Here is a 20,040-nt window from a genome sequence, read left to right as displayed (position 1 = left end):
ACTTTGAAAGTTTCCAATGAAGGTATGAAAACAAAGCTAATTAATCATGCACTCAATAATACACATTTTTGAGCACCTGATATATGCATCTCTAAGTTTTCAGTACTAGTTATACAAAGTTGGACTACTCATGGTGCCCGCAGATTGAGGGAGGTTATAATTTCTCTCCTGAGAACTGAGGCTGTTCTCAGGGACACAGGTGATCTCTTCACCCTTGCTTTATTCTTTCTAATCTCTCCTCAAGTTCCTACCAGCACCTCTGCCTGTTTGATAGGAACTACCTTCCCCAGGTGACATAAGACTTTTCTTTCCATGGACCAACAATAACTGAAAGCTTGCATGGAAAGAAACTAGATTACTAACAGGAATGGTACATCAGGGAGATTTCAAAAATTTTATCTCTCACTTAAGTCTTACAAACAATATTTTATAATAATAGGAATAAAATGCTCTGAGGAAGGCTTTTTCAAGTAATTTTCAATTACTTTATTTGCATTTTTAATTTTAGTTTTGATTTATGATTATAAAAGTTACACGGCTTATTAGAAAATTTAAAATATAGAAAAAATAAGAGACAACCAATTTTCTAAAATCTTTTACTATTATAAACAAAATGGTAATGAAAATCCACTTATATACAAATTTGGACAATAGTCCAGATATGCCATTAGGAAAAATTATTGGAAGTGAAATTCCTATGCATAAATTATCAGTATTTTAGTCAAGGCTTTCAGCTTTTGGGGATCTCTTAGGCTAGATACAACTTCTAGATCTCTCAGGCATAATGATTCCGGTGCTCCAATTTAGTTTTGCTATGGGAGCTTTCCTTGTTGGGACCCAGAAGGTCTCTGCCATCATGTCCTTCCTACCACTCCTCACCCACCGCAGTTCTGAGATTCTGTGCTGTGCTCCCTACATCACTGTCCTACAGTCCCTCTGTCCTGGGTCATCTGGGCTAGCAGGCTAATCTGCTGTCTTCTTAAGTTTTGATCTTTTTCTAGACATCTAATGATGCCACTATTTTTCCTGGCAGCCCTGGACACTTCTTCCCCCACTGCAGCCTCATTTTTTCCTTTGTTTGTTTTGTTTTAAGTCTTTAAGTCCAGCTAGTTAACATACAATGTTATATTAGTTTAGGGTGTACAATATAGTAATTCAATACTTCCATACATCACCCTGTGCTCATCACAAGTGCACTCTTAAATCCCTATCACCTATTTCACCCATTCCCCTGACCACCTCCCCTCTGATAGCCATCAGATGGTACTCTATAATTAAGAGACTGTTTCTTGATTTGTCTCTCTCTTTTTTCTCCTTTGCTCTTTTGTTTTGTTTCTTAAATTCCACAAATGGATGAAATCATGTGGCGTTTGTCTTCTCTGACAGAATTATTTTGCTTAGCATTATACTCTACAGCTCCATCCATGTCTTTGCAAATGGCAAGATTTCATTCTTTTTTATACTTGAATAGTATTCTATTATATATATATATCTTATATATGTATATGTATATGTACATATGTGTATATATAATGGAAAACAATTTATTATGGGATATATAATATATAATGGAATATTTACATACACACACACACCACATTTTTATCCATTCATCAATCCATGGACACTGGGGCAGCTTCCATATCTTGGCTATTGTAGATAATGCTGCTGTAAACATAGGGGTGCATGTATCCCTTTGAATTAATGTTCTTGTATTCTTTGGGTAAATACCCAGTAGTGAAATTGCTGGATCATAAGGTACTTCTATTTTTAACTTTTTGAGGAAACCCCATACTGCTTTCCACAGTGGCTGCACCATTTTGCATTCCCACCAGCAGTGCATGAATGTTCCTTTTTCTCCACATATTCACCAACACCTGTTGTTTCTTGTGTTGTTGATTTTAGCCAGGTATGAGATAAAATCTCATCATAGTTTTGATTTGCATTTCTCTAACGATAAGTGATGTTGAGCATATTATCATGTATCTATTGGCCATCTGTATGCCTTCTTTAGAAAAATATCTATTCATATCTATTGCCTATTTCCTAAATGGATTATTTGTTTTTTGGGTGTTGAGTTTTATAAGTCCTTTTATATTTTGGATACTAGCCTTTTATCAGATACATCATTTGCACATATTTTCTCCCATTCCATAGGTTGCCTTTTAGCTTTGTTCACTGTTTCCTTCATTGTGCAGAGTTTTTTTATCTTGATGTAGTCCCAATAGTTGTTATTTTTTTTGTTTTGTTTTTTTGTTTCTGGCTTCCCTTGCCTCAGGAAACATATCTTCAAAAAGGTTGCTACAGGGCACCTAGGTAGCTCAGTGGTTGAGCGTCTGCCTTTGGCTCAGATCATGATCCCGGGGTCCTGGGATCGAGTCCTACATCAGACTCCCTGCAGGGAGTCCGCTTCTCCCTCTGCCTATGTCTCTGCCTCTCTCCCTGTGTTTCTCATGAATAAATAAATAAAATCTTAAAAAGAAAAAAGTTGCTACAGTTGATGTGAAAGAAGTTACTGCCTGTGCAATCTTCTAGGATTTTTATGGTTTCAGGCCTCACATTTAGGTTTTTAATCCATTTTGAATTTATTTTTGTGTATGGTGTAAGAAAGTGGTCCAGTTTCATTCTTTTACATGTAACTGACCAATTTTCCCAACATCATTTGTTGAAAAGACTGTCTTTTTCCCTTTGGATGTTCTTTCCTGCTCTGTCAAAGATTAATTAACCATATGATTGTGAGTTTATTTCTGGGTTTTCTATTCTATTCTATTGATCTATATGTCTATTTTTTAAAGATTTTATTTACCTATTCATGAGAGACAGAGGGAGAAGCAGAGACAGAGGCAGAGGGAAAAGCAGGCTCCCTGTGGGGAACCCAATGCAGAACTCGATCCCAGGACTCCCGGATCACTACCTGAGCCAAAGGCAGATGCTCAACCACTGAGTCACTGAGGCGTCTATTTTTGTGCCAGTACCATACTGTTCTGATTACTACAGATTTGTAATATTAACTTGCAGTCCAGAATTACAATGCCACCACCTTTGCTTTTCTTTTTCAAGATTACTTTGGCTACTTGGGATCTTTTGTGGATCCAAACAAATTATAGGATTTTTGTTTTAGTTTTGTGAAAAGTGTTGATGTTTCGATAGGGATGGCGTTACATGTGTAGATTGCTTTGGGTAATAGGGACATTTTCACAATATTTGTTCTTCCAAACCATGAGCATGGAATGTCTTTCCATTTCTTTGTGTCATCTTCAATTTCTTTCATCAGTGTTTTATTTCAGAGTACAGGTCTTTCACCTCTTAGGTTAGATTTATTCCTAATTATCTTATTATATTGGGTACAATTATAAATGGGATTGTTTTCTTGAATTTTCTTTCTGCTGCTTCATTATTGGTGTATAGAAATGCAACTGATTTCTGTATATTGATTTTGTATCCTGTGACTTGACTGAATTTGTTTATCATTTCTAGCAGTTTTTGGTGGAGTCTTTCAACTTTTCTATATATATAATATCATGTCATCTGCAAATAGTGCATGTTTTACTTCTTCCTTACTGATTTGGATACCTTTTATGTCTTTTTGTTGTCTGATTGCTGTGGCTTCCAGTACTATGTTGAATAAAAGTGAGAGTGAACATCCTTGTTTTGTTCCTGACCTTAGGGGTTAAGTGCTCAGTTTTTTCCCATTAAGGATGATGCTACCTAAAGGTTTTTCATATATGGCTTTTCTGTTGAGGTATGTTCCATCTAAACTTATTTGTTGAGGGTATGTTCCATCTAAACTTACTTTGTTGAGGGTATGTTCCCCTAAATCTACTTTCTTGAGGGTTTTTATCATGAGTGGATGTTGTACTTTGTCAAATGCTTTTTCTGTGTCTCTTCATGATCATATGGTTCTTATCCTTTCTCTAATTGATATGATGTATCATATTGATTGACTTGTGAATATTTAACCAGACTTTCAACCCAAGAATAAATCCCACTTGATTGTGGTAAATACTTTTTTTAATGTATTATTGGATTTGGTTTACTAGTATTTTGTTGAGGATTTCTGCATCTGTGTTTATCAAGGATATTGGCCTGTAGTTCTCTTTTTTGTGCTTTCTTTATCTGGTTTTGGTATCAGAGTAATGCTGGCCTCATAGAATGAATTTGGAGGCTTTCCTTCCTTTTCTGTTTTTTTTTTTTCTTTGGAACAGTTTGAGAAGAATAGATATTAACTTTTCTTTAAATGTTTGGTAGAACACCTGTCATGTGTTCCTGGACTTCTGTTTTTGAAAAGTTTTTGAGTACTGATTTCATTTCTTTTTTCTTTTTTTTTTTTTCTGACTTCATTTCTTTGCAGCTTATTGATCTGTACAAATTTTCTGTTTCCTCCTGTTTCCATTTTGGTATTTTATATGTTTCTAAGTATTTATCCATTTATTCTAGGTTGTCCAATTCATTGGCATTTTGGTTTTTCATAATATTCTCTTAAATTTGTATTTAGGAAAAAAAATGTATTTAGGTGGTGTTGGTTGTGATTTCTCCTCTTTTTTTTGTGATTTTTGAAACCTTTCTCTCTCTCTTCTTTTTCTCTCCCATTGATGATTCTGGCTAGAGGTCTATCAATTTTGTTGATCTTTTCTAAGAACCAGCGCCTGGTTTCATCAAGCTCTTCTATCATTTTTTTAGTTTCTATATCATTTATTTCTGTTCTAATCTTTACTACTTCCTTCCTTCTACTGGCTTTAGGTTTTATTTATTGTTGTTCTTCTAGTTCCTTTAGGTGTAAGATTAGGTTATTTGAGATTTTTCTTGCTTCTTGAGGTAGACCTGTATTACTATAATCTTCCCACTTAAAACTCTTTTTGTAAGCAGCCTGGGTGGCTCAGCGGTTTAGCGCCACCTTCAGCCCAGGGCGTGATCCTGGAGACCCCGGATTGAGTCCCACTTCGGGCTCCCTGCATGGAGCCTGCTTCTCCCTCTGCCTGTGTCTCTGCCTCTCTCTCTGTGTCTCTCACAAATAAATAAATAAGATTTAAAAAAAAAAACACTCTTTTTGCTGCATCCCAGAGGTCTGGGGTTGTTGTGTTCTCATTTTCATTTCTGTGTACTTTTTTATTTCTTCTTTTATTTCCTAGTTGACCCATTCATTGTTCACTAACATGTTATTTAACTTCCATGTACTTGTGCTCTTCCCAGATTTTGTGTGTGTGTGTGTGTGTGGTTGCCTTCTAGCTTCAGAGCATCATGGTCAGAAAAGGTGCATGGTTTGATTTCCGTCTTCATAAATTTGTTGAGCTTTGATTTCTGGGCTAATATGTAATCTATCCTGGAGAATGTTCCATGTGCACTTGAAAGGAATGTATATTCTGCTGTTTTAGGATGGAATGTTCTCAACATATCTGTTAAACTCATGTGGTCCACTGTGCCATTCAAAGCCATTATTTATATGTTTTCTGTTTGGAAGACCTAACCATTGATTCAAGTGGGGTGTTAAAGTTCCCTACTAGTATTGTATATCACTGATTAGTTCCTTAATGTTTGTTATTAACTGTTTTATGTTTTTGGGTGCTCCTATATTGGGTTCATAAATATTTACAATTTTTATCTCCTTGTTGGATTGTCCCCTTTAATATTATATAGGGTGCTTCCCTCTTTTTTTTTCCTTTTTTTTTTATTGGTGTTCAATTTACCAACATACAGAATAACCCCCAGTGCCCGTCACCCAATCACTCCCACCCCCTGCCCTCCTCCCCTTGTACACCCCTAGTTCGTTTCCCAGAGTTAGCAGTCTTTACGTTATGTCTCCCTTTCTGATATTTCCCACACATTTCTTCTCCCTTCCCTTATATTCCCTTTCACTATTATTTATATTCCCCACATGAATGAGAACATATAATGTTTCCTTCCCTGTCTCTTATAACAGTCTTTGTTTTATTTTATTTGATTTTTTTAATAAATTAATTTTTTAAATAAATTAATTTTTTATTGGTGTTCAATTTACCAACATACAGAATAACACCCAGTGCTCATCCCGTCAAGTGCCCCCCTCAGTGCCCGTCACCCATTCACCCTCACCCCCCGCCCTCCTCCCCTTCCACCACCCCTAGTTCATTTCCCAGAGTTAGGAGTCTATGTTCTGTCTCCCTTTCTGATATTTCCCACACATTTCTTCTCCCTTCCCTTATATTCCCTTTCACTATTATTTATATTCCCCAAATGAATGAGAACATACACTGTTTGTCCTTCTCCGATTGACTTACTTCACTCAGCATAATACCTTCCAGTTCCATCCACGTTGAAGCAAATGGTGGGTATTTGTCGTTTCTAATGGCTGAGTAATATTCCATTGTATACATAAACCACATTTTCTTTATCCATTCATCTTTCCATGGACACCGAGGCTCCTTCCACAGTTTGGCTATTGTGGACATTGCTGCTAGAAACATCGGGGTGCAGCTGTCCCGGCGTTTCATTGCATCTGAATCTTTGGGGTAAATGCCCAACAGTGCAATTGCTGGGTCGTAGGGCAGGTCTATTTTTAACTCTTTGAGGAACCTCCACACAGTTTTCCAGAGTGGCTGCACCAGTTCACATTCCCACCAACAGTGTAAGAGGGTTCCCTTTTCTCCGCATCCTCTCCAACATTTGTGGTTTCCTGCCTTGTTAATTTTCCCCATTCTCACTGGTGTGAGGTGGTATCTCATTGTGGTTTTGATTTGTATTTCCCTGATGGCAAGTGATGCAGAGCATTTTCTCATGTGCATGTTGGCCAAGTCTATGTCTTCCTCTGTGAGATTTCTCTTCATGTCTTTTGCCCATTTCATGATTGGATTGTTGGTTTCTTTGGTGTTGAGTTTAAGTTCTTTATAGATCTTGGAAAGATGGAAACTAGCCCTTTATCTGATAGGTCATTTGCAAATATCTTCTCCCATTCTGTAGGTTATCTTTTAGTTTTGTTGACTGTATCCTTTGCTGTGCAAAAGCTTCTTATCTTGATGAAGTCCCAATAGTTCATTTTTGCTTTTGTTTCTTTTGCCTTCGTGGATGTATCTTGCAGGAAGTTACTGTGGCCGAGTTCAAAAAGGGTGTTGCCTGTGTTCTCCTCTAAGATTTTGATGGAATCTTGTCTCACATTTAGATCTTTCATCCATTTTGAGTTTATCTTTGTGTATGTGCAAGAGAATGGTCTAGTTTCATTCTTCTGCATGTGGATGTCCAATTTTCCCAGCACCATTTATTGAAGAGACTGTCTTTCTTCCAATGGATGGTCTTTCCTCCTTTATCGAATATTAGTTAACCATAAAGTTCAGGGTCCACTTCTGGGTTCTCTATTCTGTTCCATTGATCTATGTGTCTGTTTTTGTGCCAGTACCATCCTGTCTTGATGACCACAGCTTTGTAGTACAACCTGAAATCTGGCATTGTGATGCCCCAGATATGGTTTTCTTTTTTAAAATTCCCCTGGTTATTCGGGGTCTTTTCTGATTCCACACAAATCTTAAAATAATTTGTTCTAACTCTCTGAAGAAAGTCCATGGTATTTTGATAGGGATTGCATTAAACATGTAAATTGCCCTGGGTAACATTGACATTTTCACAATATTAATTCTGCCAATCCATGAGCACAGAATATTTTTCCATCTCTTTGTGTCTTCCTCAATTTCTTTCAGAAGTGTTCTATAGTTTTTAGGGTATAGATCCTTTACCTCTTCGGTGAGGTTTATTCCTAGGTATCTTATGCTTTTGGGTGCAATTGTAAATGGGATTGACTCCTTAATTTCTCTTTCTTCAGTCTCATTGTTAGTGTATAGAAATGCCACTGACTTCTGGGCATTGATTTTGTATCCTGCCACGCTACCGAATTGCTGTATGAGTTCCAGCAATCTTGGGGTGGAGACTTTTGGGTTTTCTATGTAGAGTATCATGTCATCGGCGAAGAGGGAGAGTTTGACTTCTTCTTTGCCAATTTGAATGCCTTTAATGTCTTTTTGTTGTCTGATTGCTGAGGCTAGGACTTCCAGTACTATGTTGAATAGCAGTGGTGAGAGTGGACATCCCTGTCTTGTTCCTGATCTTAGGGGAAAGGCTCCCAGTGCTTCCCCATTGAGAATGATATTTGCTGTGGGCTTTTCGTAGATGGCTTTTAAGATGTTGAGGAATGTTCCCTCTATCCCTACACTCTGAAGAGTTTTGATCAGGAATGGATGCTGTATTTTGTCAAATGCTTTCTCTGCATCTAATGAGAGGATCATATGGTTCTTGGTTTTTCTCTTGCTGATATGATGAATCACATTGATTGTTTTACGAGTGTTGAACCAGCCTTGTGTCCCGGGGATAAATCCTACTTGGTCATGGTGAATAATTTTCTTAATGTACGGTTGGATCCTATTGGCTAGTATCTTGTTGAGAATTTTTGCATCCATGTTCATCAGGGATATTGGTCTGTAATTCTCCTTTTTGGTGGGGTCTTTGTCTGATTTTGGAATTAAGGTGATGCTGGCCTCATAGAACGAATTTGGAAGTACTCCATCTCTATCTTTCCAAACAGCTTTAGTAGAATAGGTATGGTTTCTTCTTTAAACATTTGATAGAATTCCCCTGGGAAGCCATCTGGCCCTGGACTCTTGTGTCTTGGGAGGTTTTTGATGACTGCTTCAATTTCCTCCCTGGTTATTGGTCTGTTCAGGTTTTCTATTTCTTCCTGTTCCAGTTTTGGCAGTTTGTGGCTTTCCAGGAATGCATCCATTTCTTCTAGATTGCCTAATTTATTGGCGTATAGCTGTTCATAATATGTTTTTAAAATCGTTTGTGTTTCCTTGGTGTTAGTAGTAATCTCTCCTTTCTCATTCATGATTTTATTAATTTGAGTCTTCTCTCTCTTCTTTTTAATAAGGTTGGCTAATGGCTTATCTATTTTATTAATTCTTTCAAAGAACCAACTCCTGGTTTTGTTGATCTGTTCCACAGTTCTTCTGGTCTCGATTTCGTTGAGTTCTGCTCGAATCTTAAATAACTCTCTTCTTCTGCTGGGTGTAGGATCTATCTGCTGTTTTTTCTCTAGCTCCTTTATGTGTAAGGTTAGCTTTTGTATTTGAGTTCTTTCCAGTTTTTGAATGGATGCTTGTATTGCGATGTATTTCCCCCTTAGGACTGCTTTTGCTGCATCCCAAAGATTTTGAACGGTTGTATCTTCATTCTCATTAGTTTCCATGAATCTTTTTAATTCTTCCTTAATTTCCTGGTTGACCCTTTCATCTTTTAGCAGGATGGTCCTTAACCTCCATGTGTTTGAGGTCCTTCCAAACTTCTTGTTGTGATTTAGTTCTAATTTCAAGGCATTATGGTCTGAGAAAATGCAGGGGACAATCCCAATCTTTTGGTATCAGTTCAGACCCGATTTGTGACCCAGTATGCGGTCTATTCTGGAGAAAGTTCCATGTGCACTTGAGAAGAATGTGTATTCAGTTGAGTTTGGATGTAAAGTTCTGTAGATATCTGTGAAATCCATCTGGTCCAGTGTATCATTTAAAGCTCTCATTTCTTTGGAGATGTTGCGCTTAGAAGACCTATCGAGGGTAGAAAGAGCTAGATTGATGTCACCAAGTATAAGTGTATTATTATCTAAGTATTTCTTCACTTTGGTTATTAATTGGTTTAAATATTTGGCAGCTCCCACGTTCAGGGCATATACATTGAGGATTGTTAAGTCCTCTTGTTGGATAGATCCTTTAAGTATGATATAGTGTCCCTCTTCATCTCTCACTACAGTCTTCGGGGTAAATTTTAGTTCATCTGATATAAGGATGGCTACCCCTGCTTTCTTTTGAGGACCATTTGAATGGTAAATGGTTCTCCAACCTTTTATTTTCAGGTTGTAGGTGTCCTTCTGTCTAAAATGAGTCTCTTGTAGACAGCAAATAGATGGGTCCTGCTTTTTTATCCAGTCTGAAACCCTGCGCCTTTTGATGGGGTCATTAAGCCCATTCACGTTCAGAGTTACTATTGACAGATATGAGTTTAGTGTCATCATGATATCTATTCAGTCCTTGTTTTGTGGATTGTTCCACTGAACTTCTTCTTAAAGGGGAATTTTAAGAGTCCCCCTTAAAATTTCTTGCAGAGCTGGTTTGGAGGTCACATATTCTTTCAGTTCCTGCCTGTCTTGGAAGCTCTTTATCTCTCCTTCCATTTTGAATGAGAGCCTTGCTGGATAAAGTATTCTTGGTTGCATGTTCTTCTCATTTAGGACCCTGAATATATCCTCCTAGCCCTTTCTAGCCTCCCAGGTCTCTTTGGAGAGGTCTGCTGTTACCCTAATACTCCTCCCCATAAAAGTCAGGGATTTCTTGTCTCTTGCTGCTTTAAGGATCTTCTCTTTATCTTTGGAATTTGCAAGCTTCACTATTAGATGTCGAGGTGTTGAACGGTTTTTATTGATTTTAGGGGGGGGATCTCTCTATCTCCTGGATCTGAACGCCTGTTTCCCTTCCCAGATTAGGAAAGTTTTCAGCTAGGATTTGTTCAAATACATATTCTGGCCCTCTGGCCCTTTCGGCACCCTCAGGAACCCCAATTAAACGTAGGGTTTTTCTTCCTCAGGCTGTCGTTTATTTCCCTTAATCTGTCTTCATGGTCTTTTAATTGTCTCTTTTTTCCTCAGTTTCCCTCTTTGCCATCAACTTGTCTTCTATGTCACTCATTCATTCTTCCACCTCATTAACCCTCGTCGTTAGGACTTCTAGTTTGGATTGCATCTCATTCAATTGATTTTTAATTTCTGCCTGATTGGATCTAAATTCTGCAGTCATGAAGAAGAAGAAGTCTCTTGAGTCCTTTATGCTTTTTTCTAGAACCACCAGTAGCTGTATAATAGTGCTTCTGAATTGGCTTTCTGACATTGAATTGTAATCCAGATTTTGTAACTCTGTGGGAGAGAGGACTGTTTCTGAATCTTTCTTTTGAGGTGAGGTTTTCCTTCTAGTCATTTTGCTCAGTGCAGAGTGGCCAAAAACAAGTTGTATTGGGAAAAGGAGAAAAAGAGAGGAGAGAAAGAAGGAAAGAAAAGAGAAAAAGAAAAAAGGAAAAAAAAGAGAAGAAAAAGAGAAAAAGAACGAAAGGGGAAAAAGGGGTGGGGGAAGCAATCAGAAATCAAAAAGAAAACAAAAAAAAAAAAACAAAAAAAAAGGGGGAGTATCTTCTGATTCTGTATACTTTAAGTCCCTTGACTTCCCTTGGAACTGGTCCGTCCAGCTGGTCTTCTGGGGGAGGGGCCTGTTGTGCTGATTCTCAGGTGTTAGCACTTGGGGGAGCTGCTCTGCCCCTGCCTGGTGCAGGGCTCAGCGGGGGTTGTTTACCCCGTGAGGCCGCAGGAGGAACAGCCCCAGTGGCTGCGGCAGCTCTGGAGCCCTGGATTCAGCCCCCGCAGTAACTCCGGAGCTCTCCGTCTGCAGGGCTGGAGGCTCCGGGGCGGGGCCGCTGATCTGCTCAGCTGGGGCAGGAGCGTCCTCGCTGTCCTGGGCCCTCCCGGCCTCTGCCTGTCCCGGGGGAGGCCGGATCCTGGGCTGTGTCCTGACGCCCTGTGCTCCGGGGCCTGCGCTGTTGGATTCGCGCTCCCGGGCCGCGCAGCCCCCTCCGCGGAGCCGCCGCCCAAGCCCCTCCAGCTGCTCCGGGTCCCGCCGTGCGCGCTGCAGCCCTTAGGGAGCTCGGCGCACTCTCCCGGGGCGCAGGTGTCTGTTACTGTCCCGGGGAGCCCGAGGGCATCCCCGCCCTCCTGGGTCCTGCTCCAACTCCCTGCGAGCCCCTTTCCGCCCGGGAAGGTTGGTGCAGCTCCTGCGTCTCCGGGACGGGGCTCTCCTGTCCTGGGGACACTCGCCCCGGCCTCAGCCCGGTCCTCGCGGGGCCCCTCCCCCTCGGATGCCTTTTGTTTCTTTATTTCTTTTTCCCCGTCTTCCTACCTTGATAGAAGCGCAAACTCTTCTCACTGTAGCGTTCCAGCTGTTCTCTCTTTAAATCTCAGGCCGAATTCGTAGATTTTCAGGATGATTTGAAGGTTATCTAGATAATTTGGTGGGGACAGGTGATTTGGGGACCCTACTCTTCCCCCATCTTGCCCCTCCTCCCCCAGTCTTTGTTTTAAAGTCTATTTTGTCTGATATAAGTATTGTGACTCCAGCTTTCTTTTGACTTCCATTTGCAATGATAAATATCTCTCCATCCCCTCACTTTCCTTCTTTTTCTTAATATTTTATTTATTTATTCATGAGAGAGACATAGAGAGAGGCAGAGACATAAGCAGAGAGAGAAGCAGGATCCCTGTGGGAAGCCCAGTGCAGGACTCCATCCCAGGACCAGGACCCCAGGATCATGACCTGAGCAAAAGGCAGACATTCAACCACTGAGCCCCCCAGGTGTCCTCATCCCCTCATTTTCAACATGCAAGTGTCTTTAGTTCTAAAATGAGTTCCCTTGTAGGCAACATATAGAAGGGTCTTGGGTTTTTATTCATTCTGACACCCTGTGTCCTTTGATTGGAGCATTTAGTCATTTACATTCAAATGAATTATTGATAGATATGTCATTATTGCCATTTTGTTACTTGTTTTGTGGCTGTTTCTGAAGATTTTCTCTAGTCCTTTCTTGTCTTTCTCTCTTTCAAGTTTTGTTGATTTTCTTTAGTGACGTATTTGGAGTTCTTTCTCTTTATTCTCCACATTTTTATTAGTGGTTTTTGATATATGGTTGCCATCAGGTTTGTATATAACCTCTTCTGCATATAGCAGTCTATATTAAGTTTGTGGTTGTTTAAGTTCGAACCCATTCTTTTCTCCTCCCCATGTTTTAGGTATATTTTATTATATTTTATACCGTCTTTTGTGAGTTCTTTGTCTTATTTTTTTTACAGAAATACTCATTTTTATTGCTTTTGTGTTTCCTACATCTCTTCTTCTCTATATTTAGTTTGTTCCTCCAGTCTTTGGATTGCTCTCTGTTTATTGACTTGGGACTAGTGAAGTTGAAAACATGGGACGGGGTGAGCTCAGAGTCCTCCTACTCCACCATCATCCCAGGCTTCTTGTTATTTTGTTTTTATTTTATGTAGTGTCTTAATCTTCCAGGGGTAAATAATCTTAATGTTCTCTCCCAGAGAAGTGTATTCTCCTTTTCAATTCATTATTATTAAACACCTTTGAACCTTTTACTATGCTAGGCACTGGGAATTCAAAAACAAAACAGGATTTCTGTTCTCAAGGGCTCAAGAGTCTGATGAATTAAATAAACATATGAGCTGACATGGAATAATAAAAAGGAAACTCAAAAGAATCCAACCCAGCTGCAGAAGGGAGAGGGGCTTTGAGAAATATTTCCAGAAAACTTGCATTTGATTTGAGCCACTGAGTCTTAAAGGAGAATAAATATTTAGATAAAGGCAGAGAGAGAAGAAGAGAAATGGGGAGGTAGCAATGAACTCCATGGGGCAAGTCTTTCAAGCAAGAATGATGGTTTGAGGAGGGAAATGTTCAAACAGTGTAATGCTGTTGGGGCATAAAATGAGGCATGAAGTGTCAGGACAAGAGAGTGGGAAACTAGCTCAGTGGAGTCTAGGTCATGGAGGACTTTCCGTCCATATTATGGTAGAGTGGCATGATCAAATAATTGCTTTAATTAGTCCTCTCTGGGAGCAGTGAGCAGATGAACTTCAGGGGAACAAGTCTAACTAGGAAGACAGGTAGTAAACTGTATTGGTAGTCCATGGAGGAAAGAAACCAAATGATTGAAATAGCACAGACAAAAGAGAGGAATCCTTTATGAGAAAAATTAGTGATTATAATAGGCAAGGCTTGATAATTGATAATTGAAAACTGATAGATGAGAAGAGAGGATGAGGAAGATGAATGAGTCCAAGTGACATCAGTCAGATCTTCCTCAAACTTCACCACCTGAACTGTCCCCACGAACCCTGTCTTATCATCATAGGTGAACATATGTAAATCTAAGGCTTCTGTGTGTGTGTGTGTGTGTGTGTGTGTGTGAGAACTGGATCCCCACCTGCTAAATGTCCTAATTAAGAAAATTTGCTCCTGAAACCCCCCCCTCCTTCTCCTGCATCATCAGATTTCTCTTGTCTACTGGATTGTCAAGAAATCCACAGTTCTTCTCACCAAAAATAAAACCAGGAAAAAACCCTCTACCCGTCTCACTCCTACACACTATCACCAACTCTCCTCCTGCTCTTCCTCAATCCCTCCCAACAGGCTTTTACTGCCACCACTCCACTGGCACTGACAGCCAGTGTGACCAGTGGCCTCCGTATTGTTACATCCAGTAGCCAGTCCTCAGGACTCAGCCTATCTGATCTCGTTAACCAGAATTACACAGCTGATCATTCTCTTCTACCTGAAATATTTTCTTCACTTGGCTTCCAGGATATTACACCCTTCTACTTTTCCTGCTACCTCATGGTATCTTACCATAAACCAAGTGAAAAAGACAGGTGGCTGAAATGTTTGTGGTGTCTTTAAGTATAGATTTTATTAATGGTGGTGAAATATACATAATGAAACATAGTGAAAATTTGGATATATACATTGTATAGCTAGTCAATGCAATACTGCACAGCAATTAAAATGCTTGTTAACAGGGAATCAGGAGGTCCTCCAGGAAGTTCAGGTTGGATAGGGAAGGAAGCATAGCCAGAAGGGAGCTGCTGATGAGGAAATCAGAGACCAAGAAGCTGGAAACTTCTAAGAATCCATCTCAAAAGCAAATGTTGAGTGGAGAAATAAAGATGCCAAATGTACTTACAGTATAATATCATGTATGTATATTTGAAAACTCATAAAGCAATACTGTATATGATTTATGGATAAGTAAAGTATAAAACCTGGGTGGAAAGGATATATAACAATTTCACATTATTCCCTGTTTTTTCCTGCATATTTAAATATTTCCTAATTAAAATAAAATAAGCTATAGGAGCCAGGTGAAGAAAACTAGAGAAGTAGGATCAAAGGTCCAGGTGGCAACGTTAACAAAAGAAGAGTTCATCCTCTGAGACCTGGGATGGGGGGAGTAGGGGTGGCTTAGAGGAGAGTAAAACTAAATGTAGGAAGTGACTGGTTTGGAAACAGGAGTGTAGGACTTGAAAGCAGTCATGTCTGACAGCCTCCATTTACTTACATGAAGCAGAAAGGGCCACATCTACACTGGAAGCACAGTGTTTGAGGAGGGCGTCAAGGGCTCACTGAGGGCAACATGAGAAGAGCTGGCTAAGGACCCTTGCAAGGATTATCAGGCAACACCAAAGGCTCAATCAACTTAAGACACCACAAGCAGGTCCAATGCCACATATTTGAGCTTCTCAGGTAGTATATGTGCTAATGTAGAAGGCATCATGTGACATCCAGGGTTGGGGTGAGATGCTGGAGGCCGGGCGAGAGCACCTGGGTGAATCCAGGATGTTGGGCAAGGAGGGAACTGCCTATAGGAGGAAATCAGAGAGAGTCAGGGCCCAATGTGTGGTGAGGTCAAGGGGCAGGTGAGAGGCTGTGGTGGTGCAGGAGGTGGGTAGGGGTCAGAGGGGCCAGTGGCAGCACTAGTTTGAGCCACGTGGCAGCATGTCCTTCTCTTCTCAGGGTAACTTACTATGTCTCTGCTACCAGAATTCATTCAATGACCCACATTGCTTCCAATTTTCCTGGGACAATTAACTCAGCAATTAAAGCATCACCAAACAAAGTAAGAGACATGGCTGATACCGTGGGCTAGCTGGGTGGTCACACAGGACTGAAAACATGTGTGTCCAACGGATTAACAGTGGAACTGTCACAATGGAGAAGTTACAAATTATAGGGAAGCTAGGTGCCAGCTGGTGACATTTCTGAATTTCTCAGGTTTTATTGGTATCACATCCTGTTTGTTAACATTAATGAAAATAAGCCATGCTTACACAGGCAAGTATTTTTGTCCGTATTCTCAATGAAATAAAGCAGCATCAAAGGTCATTATAAACCCAGGAAGTATGGGTCATGTAATTTATCCTTATTGCCACTAGATGACACTATAGCTTATTGCTTTTGTGAGTGTCACCCAAAGTCAACTCCTAGTTCAAGGAAGATCTTTTTTAAATTTAAATAAAACATATGGCTTTACAACTAGTTCTTAATAATTCAAGATTCTGATGGCGTTCAGAAGATGGTGCACCTTCCAAAGTTCCTAGAATGAAAGCTTTGCTAAAGCCTGGCCCAAAGCTCCGAAAGTGCATACAAAATTGAGTGTGTCACACACGTGTGTGCATTTTCCTGTGGGAAGAATTTTTTTTTTGGGGGGGGGGGGGAAGAATTTTAATTAGAGTTTAGAGTTTCCTCTGACCCTCCTCCTGAGCCATTTAGAAAGTAGACTACTGCAATTCTAATCCCTAGTTACTCACACCTGAGTTCATGTCTTTATGATTTCTAAAAATGAATTAAGTTGAAAATAAAATACCTTCTCAGATACCACTTTCTGATGTGTACAAATTTCCTGCCCAGTTTGTGAATGAGGCAAGAGCTGGTTTTTATCAGCAGGAATGGATGGTCAGTCCCAAGGTATAGAAGATGTGTAGAGCCAGGGGGAGGGACTCTGAGGTCAGGCAGAGACGTGGGCAGTGGGTAAGGACCCCTGATCTTACAGATAGACTCAGAGATGCGAAGCAAGAGAATGTATCAGACCCTGGGGTAACAGTCCAAGAGTCAGAGCCCAGGAGCAAGTGCCTGAGACCAAAGTCCTAAGTGAGATTTCCATCTATGGTGGGGCGGGGGGGTGGGGGGGACAATCCCATCCAAAAAAAACTGGCAGTGACAGAGAAGGAAGATGTGACCATGTTTAAAACAATTGCAGGTGCTGCTATGCACAGGTGTAACTTTGCCACTAACTGAATTTTAGCTTTGGTCTCAAGCCTCTATTTTCATATGGTAGCAAGAAAAGAAAATGATCTTAACAATTAAGTAGCATCTCTTTTGAAACTCACGGACTTTGGGGTGAATAAGCTCAATGGGGCTTCTGTCTCCCCTTTTTTTTTTTTTAAGATTCAAATACATTTTATTAGACATGGGTAGGCAGGAGGCACCAGTGGAGTTCCCAGAGGGAACCCCACCTCCAGGAGGATTGGGGGGGTGGCTAAAAGGTTAAATCCCATCCAGGGATTGGGCACCCTGTCCATGCGGGACTGTCTGCTGAGGTCTGCTGCGGGTGAAAGTCATCACAAGTTCTCTGGGCATGAGCTGTTCATGACTGTGGTTCCTGGGAGTTGGTGACCACTTATGCTTCTCCAGCCCCACCTCAGCTCTCACTGCTGCCAATCCCCTGACACTCATTCCCATCTTCCAGCAGGGTCCTCCAGGAGTTCTGGAACATCTCCATTCTCATCACAATGATGCTGTGTTTTAATTCCCTGGCACACAGTAGTCACCCAATGAATATTTGTTGATTAAATGACACCAGAGGACCCTTGCTGTGCCCTTCCTCCCCCCTCAATTCTTTCTCCCTGCTACCAGGTGACAAAGCAGGGCCTCCGCTACCCTCACCTTGTCAACACGTGGTTCCTGTCAAAGTGAAGAGCACTTGCAGTTCCCACTATTAAAAAGGTGAACATTTCCTGCTTTATTACTGTGAGGTTGATTTTGAGAGCTGAAGGAAACCTATACAATAGGTACTGTTGTTATTTCACAGGTAAGTGACAATATCGAGGCTTCAGGAACATTAAGTCACTTCCCCAGGGTGGCAGCGCTGTTCAGAGAAGCCCACCAGACTGGAGGGCTACAGCTCTTACCCTCTCTCTTCTACTCTAAATTACTGTTGTTGTGTTTGCTGTCTCGTTCAGATACGACAACAATGGCTATGTTGAAGATGTAGAAGTCAATTTCATTGTGTGGGAAATACATGGCAGGAATGACTACAGCTTTAATAATACTATGAAGAAGGTATGGCGTCTTTGAATTGAAATAGAACTTAGTACGCAATTAGACCTGCTGTTCTTTTTTAAATCTATATGTAAATTATCTGAGGAAAATAGAACCAGTTACATGTGGGTAGGAAAAAAAACATGCCCTGTGTATTAAATTTTGTGACTACTGAAATTCATTTACGACAAAAGAAGCCTTGGTCATATAAAACAGACTTAAAGGGGTCAGAAAAATAAAATAATGTTTATAGTAGGGTGACGCAATTATAGGTGAACATTTTCCTTTTTCTCCACAGTGTATTCAGCGTTTGATTATTTATAGATCTTCCTCTAGCTTCCACATTCATCACACTTGTGCTACATTAAAAGCACACTCTCTAGGCTTCATCTCACTTGACTTCCTTGCATCATTTGACCCACTGACCTTGGCTTCACTGTCCCCACACTCGCCTGGTCTCCCTCCATCCTCTGACCGGTTGATCTCGGCCTCCTCACTGACAACTCTTTCCACTTTGGCAGAAAAGCCCTACCACTCCCAGCCACCAGATTTCATTCCCATGTGTGGCGTTCTGGCCTAAGGGCCTTCCATCTTGGCAGAGCTTCTCCAAAGTTACCAGCATTGATTACTGCTTTTCCCCAGAAATCTCATGCTTAAATAAAGTTAGAGATAACTCCTTCCAAAGGAATTTTCTCATCTATCAGAGACCTTAATTCTCCAAGGAGAACCCACTCTGATAGCAGCCAAAAGGCAGTAAGTTCCACCTGATACCCTCTCTAGAATGTGCAAGAACTAACTGTCTTTCAATCGGGTGGTCAAACAAATCCACCCCACCACATTCCTCGTACACTTGTCCAGTCACACCCAAAAGTCACATCCAGAGTGTGAGTCCTTCCAGTCTACTCTCTCTTCATAGTCTCAATCCTTCTCACACCTGGGCCCAGATTCCCAGATTCCCATTACTCTCCATCTTCTCAAACTTTTCTAATATACTCTAGGGTTAAATGATCCTAGACCCTTACCCAGCAGACATTCCAAAGAGAATATAATTTTCTCTGTTTTTCTCTCAAATCAAGGGTACTCTTTCTCTCACCCTGTGTACGTAGGGATGAGCTGTGGAATTGAAGTGCTCCCTAACCCACAGTATCATCTCCAGACTACTATCTCCTCACCCTAATCACAGTGTCATTTGTTCAGCCCCTGTCATCCAGGTGTCATCCAACCCTACCTACTGCTGTCACATACTGAGAACTTGATGAGTTCTCCTCCTGCCCTGAAAGCAATTACAGTTGACTCCTCAGTTCTGAAGCCATCAAGTAGGGCTATTGCTAAGAAGCTTTCTACACAGGGATGACATTTCCCAGCCCTGTTTGCATCTAGGTGGGGCCATGTGACTGGCTCTCATGCCAGAGAATGAGCAGAAACGATATGTGTCCCTTCCAGGATTAAGTGCTGAAGAAGGGATCATATGAACCCCATGCTTCCTGTCTTCCTCCAGAGTCAGTCTATCCCAGCAACAATTAGAGATGGAGTAGATGCAAGCTGGATGAGAAGTGTCCAGTCAGGGGACTCTTCAAGGAGCCATTAGACAGAAAAGCCTAATCCATTGTTCTGAGGAGAGTCATCCATAAGAGCCATCTCAGCAGGGCCATCTGCACTGGACTATGTGTGATCAGGAATTCAACTGCAATGTGTTAAGGCCCTGAGGGGTGGGGTTTACTGCAGCATAGCAGAGGCTGCCTTGATCAATGCACTGCCCCCTGTTATAATTACATTTAAATTCAAACACTCTGGTCTCTGACTTCAACCTCCCATTCTCTAGCTCTTCCTCTTTTCCTCACACTGTCTAGATATCCTCAACATTGAGCCCTTTGCTCTTTCCCTCCCTGCCAGCCCATCATCTCTCTCCTTTTCCTGTCTAACTTTAGCTCCATGGGTCAGCCCTCCAGCTACCATCTTGCCATCACCTGCAAGTCACCTTCCCTGGTGTTGCTCCTATGAACCAAATGGCAACTTTAAATATCAAATCGTCCTGCCTTATCCATGCCTCTGTCTGAGCTGCCAATCACTTCTAGAAAAAAACAAAACTGCAATAACTGGAATTAGGAAC

At 40.9% G+C, this 20,040-nt stretch overlaps 2 protein-coding genes across 8 annotated transcripts in view; one reads left to right on the top strand and one right to left on the bottom strand.

The window, feature by feature from the left end:
* The window catches only part of LOC144316013 (uncharacterized), a 54,955-nt gene that overhangs the window by 3,372 nt on the left and 31,543 nt on the right, over window positions 1-20,040 (bottom strand). The gene's annotated exons all lie outside the window — the stretch shown is intronic.
* CATSPERE (catsper channel auxiliary subunit epsilon) overlaps window positions 1-20,040 on the top strand; it is a 198,482-nt gene that overhangs the window by 159,830 nt on the left and 18,612 nt on the right. For all 6 annotated transcript variants that reach the window (XM_077901387.1, XM_077901389.1, XM_077901386.1 and 3 more), the window contains one exon: window positions 17,852-17,951. In XM_077901387.1, coding sequence (XP_077757513.1) covers window positions 17,852-17,951 — 100 coding nt within the window. The remainder of the gene's footprint in view (window positions 1-17,851; window positions 17,952-20,040) is intronic.

The sequence above is a fragment of the Canis aureus genome, chromosome 6, assembly GCF_053574225.1.
Source record: "Canis aureus isolate CA01 chromosome 6, VMU_Caureus_v.1.0, whole genome shotgun sequence".
Taxonomy (NCBI): domain Eukaryota; kingdom Metazoa; phylum Chordata; class Mammalia; order Carnivora; family Canidae; genus Canis; species Canis aureus.
The sequence above is the reverse complement of the archived record's forward strand: the minus strand, read 5'-3'. Positions and strand labels throughout refer to the sequence as shown.